This window comes from Phaenicophaeus curvirostris, chromosome 3 (genome assembly GCF_032191515.1).
Source record: "Phaenicophaeus curvirostris isolate KB17595 chromosome 3, BPBGC_Pcur_1.0, whole genome shotgun sequence".
NCBI classification, from domain to species: domain Eukaryota; kingdom Metazoa; phylum Chordata; class Aves; order Cuculiformes; family Cuculidae; genus Phaenicophaeus; species Phaenicophaeus curvirostris.
In genome coordinates, this window is record NC_091394.1 from 35,184,992 (window position 1) to 35,204,818 (window position 19,827).

Sequence of the window (19,827 nt, forward strand, 5' to 3'; positions counted from 1 at the left end):
GGTCCCATCTGTTTCTCCAGTTGTAGAGCAGGCTGAATAAGGCCTACCTAGCACAGAAATTCCTGTATAATATGTTTTGCTCATTGCTAAATTTTAAGATCTTCTGCATCTTCTAGTCTATTAATATGTAGCATGTCAGTTTGCTTCAAAAAAGCACTGGTTGTATAGGATCAACCTTGTGCACATTTACATTTAAAGGATTTATCTTCATTAAGTTGCTGGGCTCCCATTTCTTTCAAAATCCATTTACTCTGAACTTCTATTAATTTAGCACATTCAAAGTGACTTGTTTTGCCTTGACTAGAGCTCTGAATCCCATATAATTTTGTAGTATTGTGTATTCTAAATATACCAGGCAATTCCAGGTGCTACCAGTCTAGCCTCCTGAAATAGCAAATTTCTGACAGATTCATGGCATTTGAGTCCAGCTCTACATCCGTAAAGCAAGTGAGCATGATGCATGTCTGTCTGCAAACAGTGGAATGGTGCATCTGGTCTCTGCCCTCTGTTATCTCTTTCCCCAGGGCTCCCACAGGACCAAGGAGATGGTTGCACCTTGCTAGTGTCCGCAGGAGGGAGTGTGCTTTAGGGAGCAGCTGGGAAGAAGTAGAGACATGTGGTGATGGACTTCTACCTCCCTCCCCCAGCCCTCATGTGTCTTCTGATCTTGGCCACAATTTAGCTGAATGCATTGAGCGCACTGCAAAGCCTTGTCTCAAGACCTCTTGCGTGCACAGAAAATGCTCAGAATGTTAGTCTGAACAGAGTCCTAACCTTTTAAAGGCATTAATGGATTTATCCATCAAGTGATTTATAAGGCGTTTTTGTCAGCAGTACAGATCACAAAGGTTTTCTGTTTCATATGAGGAAGATCTTGGCTGCCTTTGTTCTGGTGGTGATCTTTGACAGGACAAGTAATTCTACTCATTTTGTTAAAATCTAAATAGCAGTACATTAATAAATGTCTGGTACAAAGAAATGATAAATGTAATCAAATAGGTTGTAAGCTAAAGCTTGTCATTTTGTCATTCAGTCCTTTTTTTTCTTCTTTTTCTTTTTTTTTTTTAAAAAAAATTGTAGGAAATACTATACTTATTGTGCTTTCTTATTGTTCAGGAATCCATTGGCAGCAGCAAAGCAGTCCTTACGGAAACCGTTCTTTATTTCTGTTGAGACATGGGGTTCCTTAACAGTTGTTCTCAAAGGTGCTTTCCGGTATGTCTATAAAAGCAAAATCCAAAGTAAATGCATGGATTTATTTAGTGTCCCCAAAATACCACTTATGGTTTACTGCAAAATGGAGCTGTCTGGTGTTCATTGATGCAGATGTATATATTTGCTTCAGACTCCATTAAAGGAACCATATTATTTTCACTGCTGTGGCTGATATTACCTTACTAGTATAACTGTACTTGTTCCTGATATCAAAAGAGATTTTAAGCCCTTTTCACTAAACGCTCAATGCGTGTAGACGCATTTCTTTTTTTTTCCAAGGAGGGAGGAAGACTCAAAGTTGTCAATATAGCAAATTCAGATCTTTTAAGTGCTGAATGCGATACCTGAATTGCTATACAAGTGAAGAAGAGCTGAGATGCAATGGGGAGGTCACTTTTATTAGGTAACTATCTCTTGTATCCATAATTCTTAACTGACACATATATTTTAATACAAACATATTTTAAATACTGATGCTTATTCTACGTGAGTTAATTAAGATTGCTATCCAAAAGGTTCTTCCCTCTGCCTTGCCAGAAAGCTCTTGGAAGGCTGCTTACCTTAATGTAGAAGTTTATAAAGAGAATGACCAGCGTGGCCATGTAGGAGGACTGAAACATGAGACAGCCAAATGGGAATCCACATGGCTTCACAGCTGCACTGAGTGTGTGCACAATAGTGAGCAGAAACTGGATCTGTGGAGGAAAGACCATGTGTGAATATCTACTGAGAAAGGGTCAGTGGTTGCTAAATCAGATGTAACAATGTCACTTAGTCCTGCTCTCTGAAAACTTGAGTGTTCTTGAAAAGTATCACTTTCAGAACCCGTGAATGTATTGGGGATTAAGTGAAAATGACACTCATCAAACTATATATAACCTAAGGGGGTCAGAGATCTCTAAGAAGACAAGTTTGTAGGACTAGTTGGCAAAATAAAATATTTTTGTTTTAACAGGGATTGTTCTATCTTCTAGACTGTGTCAAGCTAGGTACAATGTTTTCTCTGCTACTGGTCAGAAACTTGAGAAAACTGAAGACTCCAGGCAATAGCTTTAGAAGTCTGAACTGCATACAGAAATCCCAGGTCCAAGGAGAAGTTAAGTATGCTAACGTTTGCGTTAACAGACTTAAGATGGGGACAAATAAAGCAAAAGTGACCTGAAGAAAGAATTGTAGAAGGCTGACTGTATTTAGGACTATGAACTGGTCCATCTGATTCTGCCCTGTCAGCTGAGTGTGCCCTCATTCCAGCTTGTGGGGGAGCATTTCAAACAGGGCAGTGAGTTTCAGCTGCAGGGATGGTCTCAGCTCAAAGAATGTATTTACTAACCATATTTACTAAATGCATTTCTTACAGGCATTTTTTTTAAGCTCATTGCAAACACCTGAACTCCCAAATAATATGAACAGGCCCTAAGATAAAAAAATGTTAAAGGAACTATTTCACATCAAGCCTTATCTTGTTGACCAAAATCTTTGAGGTCAGACAGCTTTTGTCATGCCTAAGATAAGAGTTTGTTTATATAATTTTGCATTTTGTAGTTTTACTATGGTGTGGTGGGTTAAATTTGGTTGGCTGCCAGGTGCCCACCCAGCTGGTTTCTTAATTCCTCTCCTCAGTAGACTAAGGGAGAAAATAAGATGAATAAACTCATGGGTTGAGACAAGGGTGGGGAGGGTAATTGGCAAAACTTACCAATTACTATCATGGGCAAAACAGAATAAACTTCAGGAACATTAATTCAGTTTATTGCCAATTAATAACAGAGAAGGATAGTGAGGGAAAAAAAAAAAAGAAACTAAATCAGCCTTCCTCTAAGCTCCTGTTTCTCCATAGGCTCAACTTAATTTTTGACTCTTCCACCTCCTTCCCCCAAAGTGGTACAGGGGGATGAGGAATGGGGATTGCAGTCAGTCCATGCTGCTTTGTCCCTGTCACTCCTTTCTCCTCACGCTCCTCTGCAGCTCCAGCAGGAAGCCCTTCCCATGGGGGAACAGTCCTGTGTGAACTGCTCCCATGTGGGTCATTCCCATGGGCTGCAGCTTCTAAGGAACTGTGCCAGTGAGGGCCTTTTCCATGGGGCACAGTCTTTCAGGAATGGGCTGCTCCAGTACGGGCTCCCCAAGTCCACAGGTCCTGCCAAAAAGTCTGTTCCTATGTGGGCTCTTCTCCACAGTCTGCAGATCCTGCCAGGAGCCTGATTTTGTGTGGGTTCCTCCATGCACGGTAGCTTCCTTCAGTGTGTGTCCACTTGCTGCAGTGGAGGGGGCCTCCATGGGCTACAGGGGGACAACCTCTTTGACCACTGTCTTCTCCAGTGGCTGCCAGGGTATCTCTGCCTCTCTTTCCCTCCCTTTGCTATGACCTTGTCAGAGGTCTGAGGTTGTTTCTTTTACACTTTGTTGCTCCTCTTTCACAGCTGCTGTGCAGCATTTTTTCACCCTTTAGTAAATATGATATCACAGAGGCGCTCCTTGATTTGCTGATGGGCCCAGATTTGACCGTGCTGGGTCCATCCTGGAGATGGCTTTGTCAGCTTTTAGAACTTTTTAATCAGTCCATCTGCCATGATTAAGCAATGTCCATTTGCTATGCAAGAGATAAAAGATAGTGAGGATTACTGTAGTCTAGAGTTTCTACTGTATTGTAGAAAATGTTTCTAGGCATCACTTCCTTTACTAAGTTATACCAAACTGTACTAGTGACTTATTCTGCATGACAGCTTTGTTATATTTGAGCCCTAACTGGCTCAATTGTGTGAATAAGCATATTTAACTGTAATTAATTTTGTCCTCTCTGGCATTTTCAAGGATTTCTGGTCATTAAAAAATAGATTAAATTAGATACGTACTAATTGCGCCTGAGTGAGGTATTTCTTCCACCACAGATACTTGCGCATAGAAGGGATGACTGACAGTCCATAATAAGAATACATGAGTACATGGATAAAGCTGTTCAAAGTGGGTCCAAAGAAACCTGTGAAAATTGAGCGAAGGGGATGTTATATACACCAACTGCTAAAAATGGAGGGAAGATATTTTTAGTTTTGTCTCTTGCATATGGTAAGTTTGTGCTCATCCTTTATTAAAGACACTCCTGATGTGAAGAGATGCTGTCCTAGGGGAAATTGACAAATGGGATGACACTTCCTATAGGGTTTTTCTCATGCTGAATGTTGTATTTTCATGCCGTATGTTTCATTTTCTCCCCTTTACTTTTCTATCCTGTAGTTTACAGGCTGTTGCGTGAGTTACTTGCATGAGTTTCTCCATTACTGCTGCTAAGCTTTAGATGCTGCTGTAGGTGACTGTGCGGCTGGTACCACAGCTTTGGGCCCTGGGAGTCACCCACTCTGCTGCTCCCTAATGCAGTAATAAGGGCTTTTCTCTGAATTAAAATAATCTCATGTGTCTGTGTTTGAGCACGGTTCTCAATCTTTTTCCGTGGCTCTTCTGCTGGATGTGTGTTTCCAGAATTTCACCCCAGACAATACTTTGCCAGTCTAATTAGCTAAATTTAGTAAATAGTAATTCTAGAGCAAATGAATTCCTGTCTGTACCTTACAGAAGATGTAGCAGCACTGCTACATCTCCACTGCATGTTTGTGTGTTTGATGGCAGAGCTTGATAACTACAAGATGATCTCACCAATTGTTTTGATTTTTCCACTGATTAATTACTTAATAAGTAGTGATTAATTACTTAGCTACAGTTTTTTCCACTTTGTTCATTAAAATAGTGCAGAGACAGTGCAAAATCGTGGGGATTATGTTCAGACACAATAGAAAGTGCAACTCTCTGCTAATTTGTTTATACCTCTGTAGAAATAGCTTATAATTGCTATGAAATCCTCAATCTCTGCTTCTACCTGTTATAGTGATTTACTTTGATTTTGTTCTGTCCTTTTTGCTTCTGTGCTGTCCTTTCCACAACTTATCATAAGTGCCAACAAATGTGAATTCTGCTTTTTGTTCTAAAAAACGCCTACAACAAGTTGCTTTACAAAATGTTAGTGGACTGAGATGACTCCCTTTTAATAGCTCACAGTAAGAAAAATGATTGTTTTCTCAATTCTGAAAACAATTCCATAGGAAGCTTCTGGTTGTATGAAGCCCAGTTAAAGTATGCATGTTGTGAGACACCTGAAGTTCTCTGCTGTTTAGACTTAGCATACAAATGCCAAGTGACCAGCCTGTGGCACTGTATATCTTCACCCCCACAGGAGAGATGATAATAATTACAATATCCTCCTAGGAGCCAAGTCATTTAGCAATTACTGCTGTGAAATACATTGAACCCAAAATATAATAAAGCAAAAAATGATGCTATTTATGCTATTTCAATATGAAATGTAAAACTATATCAATCTGTTCTGACAGTCAAGTAGTTCTATGACTTGAATGGGACGTATTCGTACTTAAAACAAAACAAACTCAAACTGGTACTTTAATTAGCAATTACGTAAGCAAAGTATCCTGCTTAGCAGGATGTAATATTGATGCATACAGGAGTCACCTGTAAAAACTCTGCCTAGTTAATTTATTTGCTTTTGGAATAGGCCCTGTATGTAGTCATTCTTGTGTACTACTCAGTAGCATTATCCTGCCTCAAAGTGGTTTAAAAAGAAGTATATATGAAAGATTGTGGCATCTAAGTGAGAAATCTAGGGCCTAAGACTTGGATATTTTTGGCCTGAATTTTATCCATGCTTTTAATTTTACTATGGTCTGCAGGTGTTCAGCAGTGAAAGGGTTCTGAACCTTAGCTATCGTATAGCAGCAGTGTCACACTTGCTTTGCATGGTGATGTGACTCCCCTCCAGTGGCAGGTGACATACCCCAGGTGATGAAGCGAACAGAGACTTACTTTGCCCACAAGGTATCCAGTTCAGAACACACCACCAAATGTTAAACATAGTGGCATGGTGATACACATGAAGGAAGGTGATCTGGCTGCTTTTCTTTCTGAGTACAAAGAAGATAGTGTCCATGAATTCAATTACTTTGGAAAAATAATACCACCACAGCACCTTGGCTACCTGTACAAGCAAGAACAAAGGAGCAGGAGATCAATATCTGTCCATAAAATGGCTTGAATATTGCTGTACTTCATCAGCTAGCCATGCAGCTTCCCAAGAGGCATTAATGTCCTATTGAAGGGGGAGCAAAAGGTCTGACTTCATATTTTTCCCATTTTGAATGGAGCAGTTTAGAAAAAATGCATCATTTTTAATGTGATTGTATAAATACATAATTATCTAAAAATATTTTAAGAAATGTAAACTTTGAAGAAGGCTCTTCTAATTGTTCTATTTTTTTCCTTCAAAGATAGTTTGGGGGGGGGGCTGTGTTTTTTTTTTAAGAGTGCTACTATTTATATGTTCTTGGCACTGAATAGATTTTGTTGGCAGATTCTTTTAAATAATCCAAATTTCATGCTCAACACAATGGGATACACCCTCCTCTAGAGCTTAGACATTTTATGAGAACTCAGGATACGCCCTAGGAGAGTTAAAGACTGTTAGTTTAAGCTGAAAGGGGGAAAATACTTTGTTAATAGGAAAAGGCATTTAACTGACTTTTTCCTTGTGAAAACACAGACAGTTTTTGAGGGTCGTGGAATATGATGTAAGTTAACCAATCTGGCAAGCAAGGCTGATGTGGGGAATGACAGTGTGGGGTATAGCTGTAATGCAGAAATAAGGGTTAAAACTAGAGACAAGCCAACCTGGCACAATATCTCCACAGTTTTCCAAAGTTTAGAGTAAAGCTTAAATCAGTTTCCAGCTAAAGCCCAAGAACTGTTAGGATTTGGATAATTGATTTTTCTCCCAACTTCTTAAATGAGACAGATTCTCTGCTTTAATAGTTCAGCAATATTGCTTTGATCACAGATCTTGAAATATGACTTTTCAAAATACTCCCTGTCATGCTTTCTATGGCCAGGATCCATCTGTATTGAAACAGAAGGATAGAACTCCTTGTTTGCTAACCAGCTGTTACACAACTTAGATTAACCCTCCTGTTAAATATGTCATCAGTAACATCCTTATAACTGCTGTAAACACCAAAGCACTGCAGTGAGGGCATGGAAGGAAGGACTACTGTGGATACGGGGGCTCAGTTGCTGCTGTCACTCACCCGGACATCTGCCTCCCCTGCACTGTGGAGGTTCTGGCACTGCAAGTTGTAGCCTCCTTCACATGTGGCAAGGATGAGCTGGAACAGAAAATACAGTGATTATGTTCATGAACAGACAACGGCTTGCTTTTACTCCTACATTTGTTCTGTGTTTATTGAAAAAAGCAATATGGAAGTATGGTAGGCTCCTACTCCTTCCATGAACTGATGCCCCTAAGCCAGACAACTTGCTAATACCTTCTATTTTGAAATGCAAAAGGCATCAGGTTGTGTTGGAGACATACACCGAAATGGTATACCTTTTAAATTTCTCTAGCTTTAGAGACTTCAAGGCATCTATTACAATCTCTCATTACTTAGTGCAGTGATCCTCACTCCGAAGCTCACACCTGAATATTGTATCTCTGTTCTGAAGAAGTACAAACAGAGCTTAAAATAGCTCCATGTGCAAAACTGTCCTTGAGAAAAATTTCCTGATGCCAAGCAAGCAAGCAGAGGGCAAATCCAAAGTAGGGCAATGGGAGAAATATTCCCTAATGCCATGCACGTGTCTCTTTAACCTACACTGTGAAATGCTTGAGGCAGTAGAAGAGAGTAGGCATAGGGTTGAATGGAGACATGAACTGACCACAGCAATTTCTTAGATTTAGTGCATTTAGTGTCTGGGAAGCAGACAAAGCAATGAAATGTCAGGCTACCACATTGTGATGGAGACATATGGAGGCTTTCAGTGTGGAACATTTTTATAGCAATGATCTCCTAAAGCATTCAGCAGCCCTTTTGGAACAGGAAGCATAATCTGTTCTGTAGAAATGCTGTGTAAAGTCCATTGATTTAATAAAAAGTCTTGCTTATTCTTTAATGTGTTTAAAATGATTTTGGAGGCCACACTGGGCAATTAATATTCTGAAGTCTGTCTCCTTCTTTACAGATATTGCAGTGAGTGATGGTGGAAGAAATACATCAGTGTTACATTGGAAGCAGAATTGCAAGGTCCTGTGAGAAGTGGGCTGCTTTCAACTCTGGCACTGCATTTACGGCATAGGTGTTTGTCAGTGTCTGTACAGACTTTTCCCTCTACTTCAGACTGAATAGTAGTCTCCTGTTTTGAATGTGTAACAGCCTAAACAAAAGCAAAGCAGAGATATTCTCAGTGATCAAACTTAATTAATTCCAAGACTAAATATACTTAAAAAATTGTTATTGATAAATTATCTGGAGAATTAGTAAATAGCTCAGAATGCTCATTATAAATTTACATTAAAAAGCAATCAAACCTGGAGAGCCAAGGTCTTCTATTATTTTTTTCTGAATTACAATTCATTATTGTCCCTGTAATTCCAGTACAGTTGATATAGCTTTTCTGGGTGCCTTCTTTGCGTGCTCTCCTGCCTTGCAGTTTCTCTCCAAATGAGAGGTGACTGAGTGATCCGCAAACTGAGACTTTTGGAATAGGCAAGTACAGCTTAATTGATGGGCTGTTGTTAAAGATTTGCTCTCAACTCTGTCTTGTTACTTGAGAAATGCTGAAGAAAATGGAATTGTCATCTTGTTCTTGGCTGGGAGCAGTATGGCTAAGCAGTGCTGGAATATAAAGAGCTCAACTGGAGGCAGCATCCTGGATACCAGCAGGCATCTGTGGTGACATCTGGCAGCTTTGGTAAGGCTTCAAAAAATGATCATGAGCAGCTCTGCCAGAAAACTGTCCTGTTAGTTCTACTAATATGGGCAGGAAATAAATGATCTTGCCTCTTGCTATTTTATTTTTCCTAGTTAACTATAATGAAGTCCTCGTTGGCTTTCTAGGTGGGAAATGGTGATAGGGGGACCAGTTCTAGCCATTGTGATTGCAGGGAGTTGTAATTATGATCCTCAAAACCCTAAAAACAAAAGAAGGAGAAGATGCAGATGCTTTTCTATTCTTCTGCAAGGCAATGCCGTAGACTAGGGAAGACCTTCTCTCCTGATTTTATCAAGGAACTATGAATTGTCATTGCAAATGCACTCTGTTGCTTTGTTGAGGTAAGAGGTAACATTTGTGTTTTGTTGTATTCATACTGTACACGATGTTTTGTAACAGCACTATAATATGATATGCGTATAACACTTTTCATCTAAAGCTCTTAAACAATTTTACCGAGACGTCTGTAATTTTTAACATTTTTCCAAGATTAAGACAATTTCAACTGATTAATTCTATTGCATTTTATATCTGTAAATTTGTACCTTTCATATGCTTGAACAAGTCAAATTTGTTCATTTCTATTTTACTGTATCTTGGGAGTCTGATTTTTCTAGATTTCAGTTACAAAATGGCTTTACTCTTTTAACCTTTTTTTCTCTTCCTTTAGCAATTAACTCATTTTTTTTGCTTTGCTGAAGTTAGTTAACCGCATGAAACTTTCTGCAACAGCAGGTGAAATGTTAGTTCATGGAAATTTGCTAGAAAAATTTCCCATTTGAAATCTTTATTAGGCTGTTTTTAAAATGTTCTGATTTGTATATGATTACAATAGACTGGTTTTCAAAAATCTTTTTTGTGTGTTGTTTTCTTCTGTGTTAAAAGCTAGGATGTTTTCCTGCTGGTGTTGAACTGGCCTGCTTAGCTGTATCTCAAGATTTTTTCAAGTTCTCGTGTTAGAAAATGTGATGAGAAAACCCTTAAAGTCTCAGAAATAAAATAAATAAATATTCCTTCTCAATATCACAAACTTTTAACTTGCCATTTGAGAAATACGCAGCTCATTACAATTGGCTAGCATGCAAATGGAGAGCACGCTTTAGGGTAAGAATACCACTCTGTCTGCAGGATTTTCTTTAATTTCTTTTGTTCTTTCTTCCCTGATTTTATATAAAGCCAGATTTTGCACATTATACTGTGTGCCTATTCCTTGATCATTTTACTTGGCGGAAGAGTTCCCTCTGATTTGTGTCTGTGTTTCAAGAGCCAGTAGCTTAGAGTGAAAATCTGATTTGACTGTCTTAACCTTGCTCTTTCATCTCAGCTTTTCTGTTGCTCAATGTTTCTATTTTCTGTTGTAGGTGCCTTAAATACCACTGGGTCTCATTTAGGGAATGCAAGAGAATCCACTTTGAGTTTTGACTGCTGTACTTTGAAAGCTAATTCTCAAGATTTCTGGCCAACTTCCTAATAAAATAATGGTGGAGAAATTTGGGAGACAGAGAGCACTTTTTTGGGATCCTGGTGATCCAAGGCTATGACTGTCATGTTGGCTATTAATGATGTGGAAGATATCCAGCTTACATAATGCTACCAAATGAGCCAGCTGTATAATTGGAATAGAAGCTGCTACCTTGACACAAGACCCTCATGACTGAAGAGCTGATGGTTAATCACACAGAGGTGTTGCAAGTACAGGATATTTTAGAGGTGAGAAATCTTCTCTCTTTCAAAATATAAGCTGTCTCTCTAGAAAAAAATTCTTTAAATGTTTTGCATTCTTGACAGCTTATCCTGAAAATAATATGCATTATTTGTCGCTATTTGGAAAAGCAGATCACATGAAGAGGAAAGTGCTGCCTTTTGAAAAATTTATGCTAAGTATCAACATTCTATTAATTAGTAGAGTTTTCATATTTTACTGCTGCCCCAATTTTGTTCTTAATAGATTCCAGTTTTTGTACCAATAAATGACCTTTACTCATCTACTCAAGTATAAACAGCATGAGGATTCACAGCAGTTCCTTTGCCACAGCAGTTGAACTCATGCATTTTTTTTTTTTTAATTCAGATGGGGAAACTGGTGGCAAAGCATCTCACCTTGCTGAGTAGTGGACTAAGCACCAAGAGCCCCCAGCCAGGAGCCTGCGTCTTGCTCACTTCAAGCTTTCAGCCTCAAAAATCTCACAGCTGTAGCCTGTTCATGCATCTTCTACAGGTAGGCTACAAAGGAAAGTAACATGATTTTCTGAAGAGATATTGCTATTCTACTCACTGCAGCTTCTCTGTGCTCTTTGAGTTGCAGAAAATGCTCTGTGTGTGTTGGGCTTTGTCAGAGGGAAAATGCCTGGAAGAAACGAGGCGTTACCCCTTGTCTGAGGGAGGGAGAAAGAAAGAAGGTGAGGCACCAGCAAGTAGTCACAAGCAGGACGTTCCTTAGGGTTCAATTCTAGGGCCAGTTCTGTTCAACATATTTATCAATGGTCTAGATGCAGGAGTTGAAAGCACGTTTAACAAGTTTTATGATACCAGACTTGGGAGGTGCTGTTGACTCTTTTGAGGCACAGGAGGCCTTGCAGAGTAATCTAGGTAGGTTGTAGTATTGGACTATGATTGATAGGATGAAATTTAACAATAGGATCAATTTAACTGGATTCCGCATCTAGGATGGAGTTAGGCTGGGCACAAGCATAAACCAGAGAAGGAGTGGTTCTAGAAAGGGACCCTGGGAAGCTGGTTGACAGCAGGGTCAATGTGGGCCAGTAGTGCCCTGGAAGCCAAGAGGGCAAGCCACTTCCTAGGTGCAGAAAATGCAGCACAACTGCCTGGTCAAAAGAGGTGATTATCCTGGTGTATTTAGCATTGGTACGTGAGTACTGAGTGGAGTTCACAATTTAAATAGAAAATGAAGGTCTTAAAATGTGTCCAGAGGAGGGTTATAAAGTTGATCATAGGCCTGGAAGTATTGTCCTGTGAGGAGTGGCTAAGGACTTTGGGCTTGTCTAGTTTGGAGAAAAGAAGGCTGAGGGGTGACTTCATTGCTCTCTACAGCTTCTTGAGGAGGGGAACTGGAAAGGGAAGTGCTGATCTCTTTTTCTTTGGTATCTAGTGATAGGATGGATAGGAATGGTGCAAACCTGTGCCACAAGAGGTTTAGACTGAACATTGGGAAGCATTTATTTACCAAGAGGGCGGTCAAACACTGGAACAGCCTTCCCAGAGAGGTGACTGATGCCCCAAACCTGTCAGCATTTACAAGGCATTTGGACGGTGCCATTAATATCGTGCTTGAACTTTTGGTCAGCTCTGGGGTGGTCAGGCACTTGGAATAAGCAATCGCTGTAGGTCTCTTCCCACTGAAATAATCTATCCAGTATATTGTCTATCTATCTGGAAACAGTTCAGAAAGGGAAGCCTAATAATAGAAATAGCGTTTAAATAATTGAAATCCTTTGCTGAAGTTTGGAGTGGGAAGACGAGAACTAGCATCCTTCTTGTGGAAAAGAGCAAGAAGCCTTTTGATATCATTATGTGTACGATGCTTTCTGGGTATTCTCTGGGACTCCAACCTTCAGACCAATTAAAACAACTTCATCTGACTCTCCAACTGTTCTCAAGCAATGGAAGTCTTGCTAGACTAAGTAAGAAGACTAATCTGTCTGTATATTGGAAAGAAGTGTTTAACGTGCAGTGCTGCGAATCACCTCTTTCCCTTGGCTGTATGAGAAGATTATTTTTTTATGTCCTTGTGAATGGCAGCTCCTCCCTGTATCTATAGACTTGGACGAAACAGTCCTAAAACCAGTTATTTCCTGGTTACATCCCAAGGAAAAGGAGGCTAAGCAAACACTCAGGACAATGTCTCAAGAAGAAAGGAATTACTTTGTTTTCATTGCATTTTTTTTTTTTATTTTAAGTGAATCTTAGAATTAAATGCCTAAGAAGATTATTAGTGTCTGAAACCAGAAGCCAGATATTTGTCATCTCAACTAACTTTCCTTTTTCAGTTTTTAAACGGTGAAAGCAGTTCATTGACTGTAACATGGCTCAGTTCCACAAGCATACAATGCATGAATTGTCTTTCTATTCCCAAGAGGCTGGGGTGAAGGCATGCTGCAATGCTACTGAGGCCATAGCACTTTTACATAATAAGTAGATGAATGGAGGAAGGAACTGTTAATCATCCTTCATTTATTGTTACATCAATCTTAATACCTAGCAAGCTTTCAGGCAGGTTTTCTTGCTAGGATATTCAATTGTAAAATCATCTGTGAATAGTATTTCTTGAAGAATACCTATCTATATAGGTTGTTTATTTTCAGATAAGCCTCCAAGAACTGTAGTATAATCCCAGATTTTACATGGATAGCTGAGATGCAGAATAGCCTGTGTTTCTAGTTTGCTACTTTTGTCTTGAAAATTCAAATAAGCTGTAGTCTGGCAAGACTATCAGCCCTGTACGGAAGCAGCATGGGCTAGATTGTGCGGCCCAGGACTGGGAGATTCCAGGAGCCTAGTCCCAGCCCTGCCATTTTCCCAAATGTAACAACTTAATAGCAGTGTTGTGCCAAACAAGAGGCGGGTGCTGAAAAGGAAATACTCTACAGGATTTTTCACAATTAAATTATTTTGTTGTCCATTTTCATGATGCAGTTGAGATTTTTCATGGGGACAGAAGCGTAAATAGCATTCTTTTGGACTACTCCTTGCTGAAGCTCTCCATCTCTCCATGGGTCTAGTTAGTGTTCCAATAATTGCATGTGTGGTGTCCCCATGCAAAGGGTTGGCTAATTCTGTATACACAAACTGGGGTTTGCTATCCTGCCCTACAGTATGTACAGCTGGACTCCATGTTGTATCTCTGATACTACTGACACATCCTAATTAGGATAGTGATTATTCCAGAGCAGAGGAAGTCCAATGCTTTCTTCTTATTTTGAGGTCAGAAAGTTTGTATCACAGTGACAAAAAAAAGAGCCCCTTCCCAAATGAAGTTTTGATAAAGGTCTGATTTTTTTTTTCATCAACAAAACCTCTTTCAAATGTAAAGCCATGTTGTTGAGAAACTCAAAGCCACTTACATTTAAGACCTCTTAAGTAAATGGGAGACAGCTACAAGGATTAGTGAACTAATGACTTCAAAATAACTTGAACTTAGCTATGAATGATAATTCCTTTGTATGTTGCTGTTGTCTGGGATAGTGAAATAGGCTAAAAGAAATCCCTTTCAGGCTTCCTTTCCATGAATCTTTGATTATATCTCTTATTCCAAATAGCTCCTGTATGTTATTTTTTGGTAACCAATAATGGTATCAGAAGTTTTGCACGTGTGAAAAAACCTGCATAAGAATTTTTACTCTTAATTTCCAATAGAGATCTACTAAATTCTATTTGAATGTGAATGTGAGACCCAGAGCACTGTCTTTTTGATCAACAGGCTAAATGCTCTACCTAAAAGCAGAGCTCAGAAAGGTCATGAGGAAAGACATGGTGAACACAGAGGATGAAAACTGAGACGTGAGGACAGTGTGTCCAGCTACAATAACTACAGGGCAAGGACAGAAAAGTCAGCTCTTCAGCTCTACAAACAGATTATTTAATTAAGACAGAAGAACACCTGCAAATTTAACTCTACTCAGGCAATGTTCTCACTTGCTCAAAAAAGCTGGTTGCTTTTGTCCTTACATTTCATTACTCTAGATTGCATTCTCAGTGACCTTTTCCTGTCTGGTTTTTTTTTCTCGCTTCTCCCTTCTTCCAAAGGATAGAAAAGAGCACCTGAACTCTTCTGATTTCTCACTTCCATCTTTTGTTCTTAGTCTTCAAAGGTTAAGACAGTCTTTCTGTCACAATTACTTCAAAGGAAGCCTTTACCTCAAGCACCAATCCTTATGGATCTAGAATAATTCCTTACTTCTCTGCTAAATTTATATTTGCTAACTTCTGAACAATTAATGAAGGGGTAAACAATCACTTATAATAACAATAAAAGAAATAAATATGTTGAAGCTGCATTTCAATAGTAAAATTCCAGGACAGTTCAAATCAGCTAGAATCTGTGTCTTTTTTTACCTTTCCTCATCACCTTCACTGTTAAAACTTTACTTAGACCTTCTGCTGCTCATGCTCTATATTTATAACGCTTGCACAGTTAGGAAGGAAATCTTTTTTATATAAGCCATTACAATGATGGAATAAAACAGAGTTTAAGTGCTCCTTCTATTTTTGGTTTGTTCCTTCCATTTTGCCCACTCTTATCCCAAATCCAGGTAGTACATTGGGCTTTCTAGTAGTTTGTGAGATGTAAACCTGGCTGCAATGCATAGAACTAAAAATAGTGGCTGGGGACCCTGATCTATCATTGCTATCATTGTCATCACTGCCATCATTATGCTTCTAAACTTTCCCTGCTGTCAGAGGACACAGACAAGGCAATTCTGGTACTCCTGGGAATCCTCATATCATCTTGGCACCTATGGATCTGTAAATCATGGCAATAATTCAAAATTTGACTCACTGTGTGGCAAATCTTCAGCTTCTAGAAACAGGTAAAGTGAAGGTAACTTAATCCTTTCTTTTTAATCCTGTAAGGTAAATGACTTTTCTTCTGGCTTCACTAAAAGGTTAATGCACTGGGCTTGCAATATTTGTGCAGTTTGCTCTTTTCCTTTTTGCTCTGAATTAAGAGGTTCTCATATGCAAGTCCTCCTTCCCCACCTGGATGTGATTGCTTGCTTACAAATCCTATGGATTTGTAATAAGTCTGTGAAGTTACCTGGGGATACAGGCAGCTTGAGACATCACGCCACCCGTATGCTCATGACACATATCTCTGGATCTCCTTTTTAATCTGACCCAGATGGTGCCAGTGTCCTGGTTTTCTCAGTGCCTGGTAAACAAAAGGACTTGAGTGAGAGCTTGATGAACAGATGAGATTTAATTAAAATAGGGCAGAGGTGATACTTTCTGCTGGGGAAAGCAGCCTAATACCATGGTAGGGATTATGTCTTTTCCTATTAATGAGAGAATATCCTCACTTCAGTAATTTCACAATTCAAAGGTCAGCATTTGTTTCCAGTTTTATGGAAATGGTCTCATTTGTTTCCTATTTTAACTTATCGTTGGAGTGAACTTCAAAACCTTATCTGTGCCTCTAGTGCCCCAGATTGCATCCCTAGAGGGTGGTTTGTGAGTCCATTTGCACATGAAACAATTTAAAAACATGCAAAGACCTGACCGCTTTTCACAGTAAGCTGATTTTCTACTCATAGTTGGTACTTTTAGGTTCTTAGGCAGAGATTTGTGTGGAGGAAAGGCATATTTTTCTTTAGGGAAATCACTGTCAGTTTTGATTTTTTAATAAAATTAAAAGGTGGTGGTTGGGTGTTTTTTATGCAGATTTTTGATAATGCTGCTAGAAATCATTGGATCAGTAAACTTTATCTGGGGCTGTGAACATTTAATGGTACAGAAGGGTATGCAACCAATAACAAACCTCTGATGCAGGTTTCTTTCTTTTGTAGCAGCCAGGGTGGAGGAAATTACCTTCTGGCCCCTTGGCATTGCACCTACAGCCTGCCTAATTAAGCACAGGTCTTGCATCTAAGTACTTAAAAAAAGTCCTGCTCCGAAACTGAGTGCCCCTCTTCTCTATTATATTATGCCTTTGACGACTTTGAGAAAATCCATTTGCCTAACTCAGGAGTCTAAATCAAGGTCTAATAGACTGCCTTGCTGGGAGGCCTTCAAAGGCATCTAACTCTTGACACAAAAATATTGAGGCATGAGGATGAAGGCAGCTGGGTAGAGCTGTTTTTCTTTAACTTGCCCAACTTGTTCTTTGGGGTAGTAGGGGCATCTGACCTTATGATCATGGCATATATTCAAGTTGGAGCTGTTCCTCCAAATACTTTGGAGATTGTTCCACCTTAAACTCATGGAACTAAAATTGGCTCCAAGATCCTTCATGCCCATGGTGTAGTGCATGAAGTTCTGGCTCAAAAGAGGAATCTGCCCTTGGGGATTTAAAAACATCCCTCTTTTTATGACTTCTTGCTCTAACCTTTGTCTTTATGTTGTACAAATGGACTGTAGTCAAGATACAGCTAAACTAGGTCAGGAGAGGAAGGTAAGGAGGTGAAGAATTACAGCACAGTTATAACCGTCAGCTGGTTTACCATGTTTCTTATTAAAGATATCACATGGAATACTCTGCAGTTGGAGATTTGTCTCTTAGTTTGAATGTATATGAAGTATCCACTCCATTCTGGAGCTATTAAAAGAAAAAGTGTGTGGCACCTCATAAACAAAACCAATAGATATAAGAACAACAATGCCAATAACTGGTGTGGCTGGTTTTGTTTGTGTTTTAGTGGTTTATCTCTATTATAGAGCCATTTATTTTGTGCTGTATCTCTGTTACAGATACAAAGGTGTTGAGGTACAGTTGGAAGATGGAGGAATGAGATAACTGTTACAGATTCCATTCTGCTTCTTCACAGGGAAACCTGTGACAGGAAACAGACAAGTAGACTATGAAAAAATACTGGGTCACTATTATGGAAGAGTGGTTTGTACAGTGTAAAACCAGCCTGGCTGCCAGTCCAGAACTGGGAATAAAATCTGCAGTAAACCAGATGGCAGTGCAGATCAGTTGTGATGCCCTCTGGGTTCCTGAAAAATACAAAACACGGAGCTATGAGCCACTGCCAGCCATGCCCAGCTGCAATCTGGGAGGCATAAATCAGCAGCCTTCAGCTACAGAATGAAGGTCTAAAGGGACTAACCTGAAGGCTAACACAACTAGGCAGTTGTCTGCAGCAAAGTTAGCTTCGGGAAGGATGGGGCAGCAAGGTGGCCAGATGGGACCTGACTCAACACAATTCCTGCAAGGATGCGGAGGTGGCAAACACCAGGTTTGCTTCATTCATGTAAGTGAGACCTGATAAAATTCTCTTTGTTATTTCATTTACTTGTGGCAGGCCAAATCAGTCTGCAAGGGGAAGGGAACAGCGTTTCTATTCTGTTAACTGTTTTTGCTGAGTCCTGCTACTGAAGACAGTTATCTGTGTACCTTGAAGCAAAATGGGGATTTAAACATCAAAGTGTTCATTTAAATTCTGGAGGACAATCAGTACAGAGTCATCAAACCTTCCAGCAATTGTGCTGATTTCTTCTTTGCCCTGAGCCTGATCCTGCGCTCCCAGACACCCTCAAAAATCTCTGAAGCCAACTGGAGCTTTGACCAGGATGAAACTCCACGTAGTACAATTGGTCCTTTGCATACAGGCACAAACCCAAACTGCTGTTCAGCATTTTGGCCAGGCAAGTCACCTGGCAGTTAATCAAGTTAACTTGAAATCTTTGGGGTCCTGTTTGGCTTTTGCAAAGCTTCTTGCCTAGCTGACAGAGCAGTTTGTCCTCGTTTTTCTCATGGAAACTGCTCTTGTGGCAGGGGGACCAGTGAGCTAGAAACACTATGAGGCTGTGCAGGCAAGGCACAATTTCAGCTCACATCCTTGCAGGTCACATCATGAAATCAAATGCATATTTCAGGCTTCTCATGCCCAAGGTCACTTCTTAAGCCAAGTCAGAAAATGGTTTCTGGTTTTTGTCTCTTAATGTTTGTATTTTAAGGCTACACGTTAACAATCTAATATTAGAATTACCACAATTGTCACAAGGATGAAAATGGGAAGTGCCCAAATAATATCAAAATAGTGAGTTTTGGCTTCTGCTTTCTGCTGGAGAGGGGAAAACGTGTGCTGAGGAGCACTGTTTGAGTCCTCTGATGTGACGAAATAGATGCATTCAAACCTCCCTTCTGATTCTGAATGGATCCTGATTTCTGTGAGCATGTTCCTTCCTGATAAGTACTTGGGAAATTATCTGTGTGGCCTTATTCAGCCTCCAGATCCCACAGCACTTGCTTTTGGCTGAAGTGGCAGGTTTTTCACATTTATCTCTTATTGCCTGACTGTATTTGGAAAGCTTCATAGTCAGAAGGGCAAAAATATAACATTGAATTGCCAATACCATGAATAAATCAGTACTTACTCTCATCTAGAAATCTGCTCACATTTAAGCATGGGGTTTTGTACACAGAAAAATCACTCCACAGACAGTCATGAATAAAACCCAATCAATGGGCATATTCATGGGTAGGCATGTTTGAATTGAGTGACTGCTAGAGATAAAAATTCATGCTTGTAAACACTGTCCTGGTAGCAGCCAACTGTCCCCAGGTGTGGACTGGGTGGAAGGATAGTTAAAACATGCTGAGATCTAAGCTGAGAAGGTGATGTACAACTTGTTGCCCAGTTTCTAAGGGACTTTTTTTGATCTTAAATTTATTTTGCAGTTGATGTTAAATTTCCTAGCAAAACTCTCTCTTGCTAAGATACTTCTGCTAAAACCTGTATATTGCTCACCTTTCTCAGCCACACTTCACAGAAAAACACTTACCTCTATAAGCATGTACAAGGAGAGCAGCATAATTCCAAGGTTATATACAATGAGGTGAACCCTGAGAGAGAAAGGAGGCCTGTCCTTCATGAATTTGTTGCCCAGCCAGATAGAGAGTAGGTATGCTCCAGTAAGGAAAAATGTGGGAAGGTAAGAGTCCAAAAGGAACCATCCTCTGACCCTGGCATCTGAAAAGAAATACATACTGAAGGCAATTAAGAAGGCTATTATAAAGAATTCCTAAAATGAAGCAGACCACATTGTGAAAAATGTCTGCTAAAGGGGTGAGAGGGAATCTGCTTTGCTTGCAAGAGCTATTAATTGCTT

At 39.7% G+C, this 19,827-nt stretch overlaps 1 protein-coding gene across 1 annotated transcript in view; it reads right to left on the bottom strand.

Moving 5' to 3' along the window:
* Positions 1–1,040: 1,040 nt before the first annotated feature.
* ELOVL2 (ELOVL fatty acid elongase 2) overlaps positions 1,041–19,827 on the bottom strand; it is a 51,750-nt gene continuing 32,963 nt past the window's right edge. Inside the window, exons 3-8 of the mRNA XM_069853692.1 lie at positions 19,501–19,688; positions 7,356–7,433; positions 6,082–6,253; positions 4,068–4,192; positions 1,776–1,910; positions 1,041–1,221 (exon numbers count right to left, since the gene is read on the bottom strand). Coding sequence (XP_069709793.1) covers positions 1,093–1,221; positions 1,776–1,910; positions 4,068–4,192; positions 6,082–6,253; positions 7,356–7,433; positions 19,501–19,688 — 827 coding nt within the window. The 3' untranslated portion in view covers positions 1,041–1,092. The remainder of the gene's footprint in view (positions 1,222–1,775; positions 1,911–4,067; positions 4,193–6,081; positions 6,254–7,355; positions 7,434–19,500; positions 19,689–19,827) is intronic.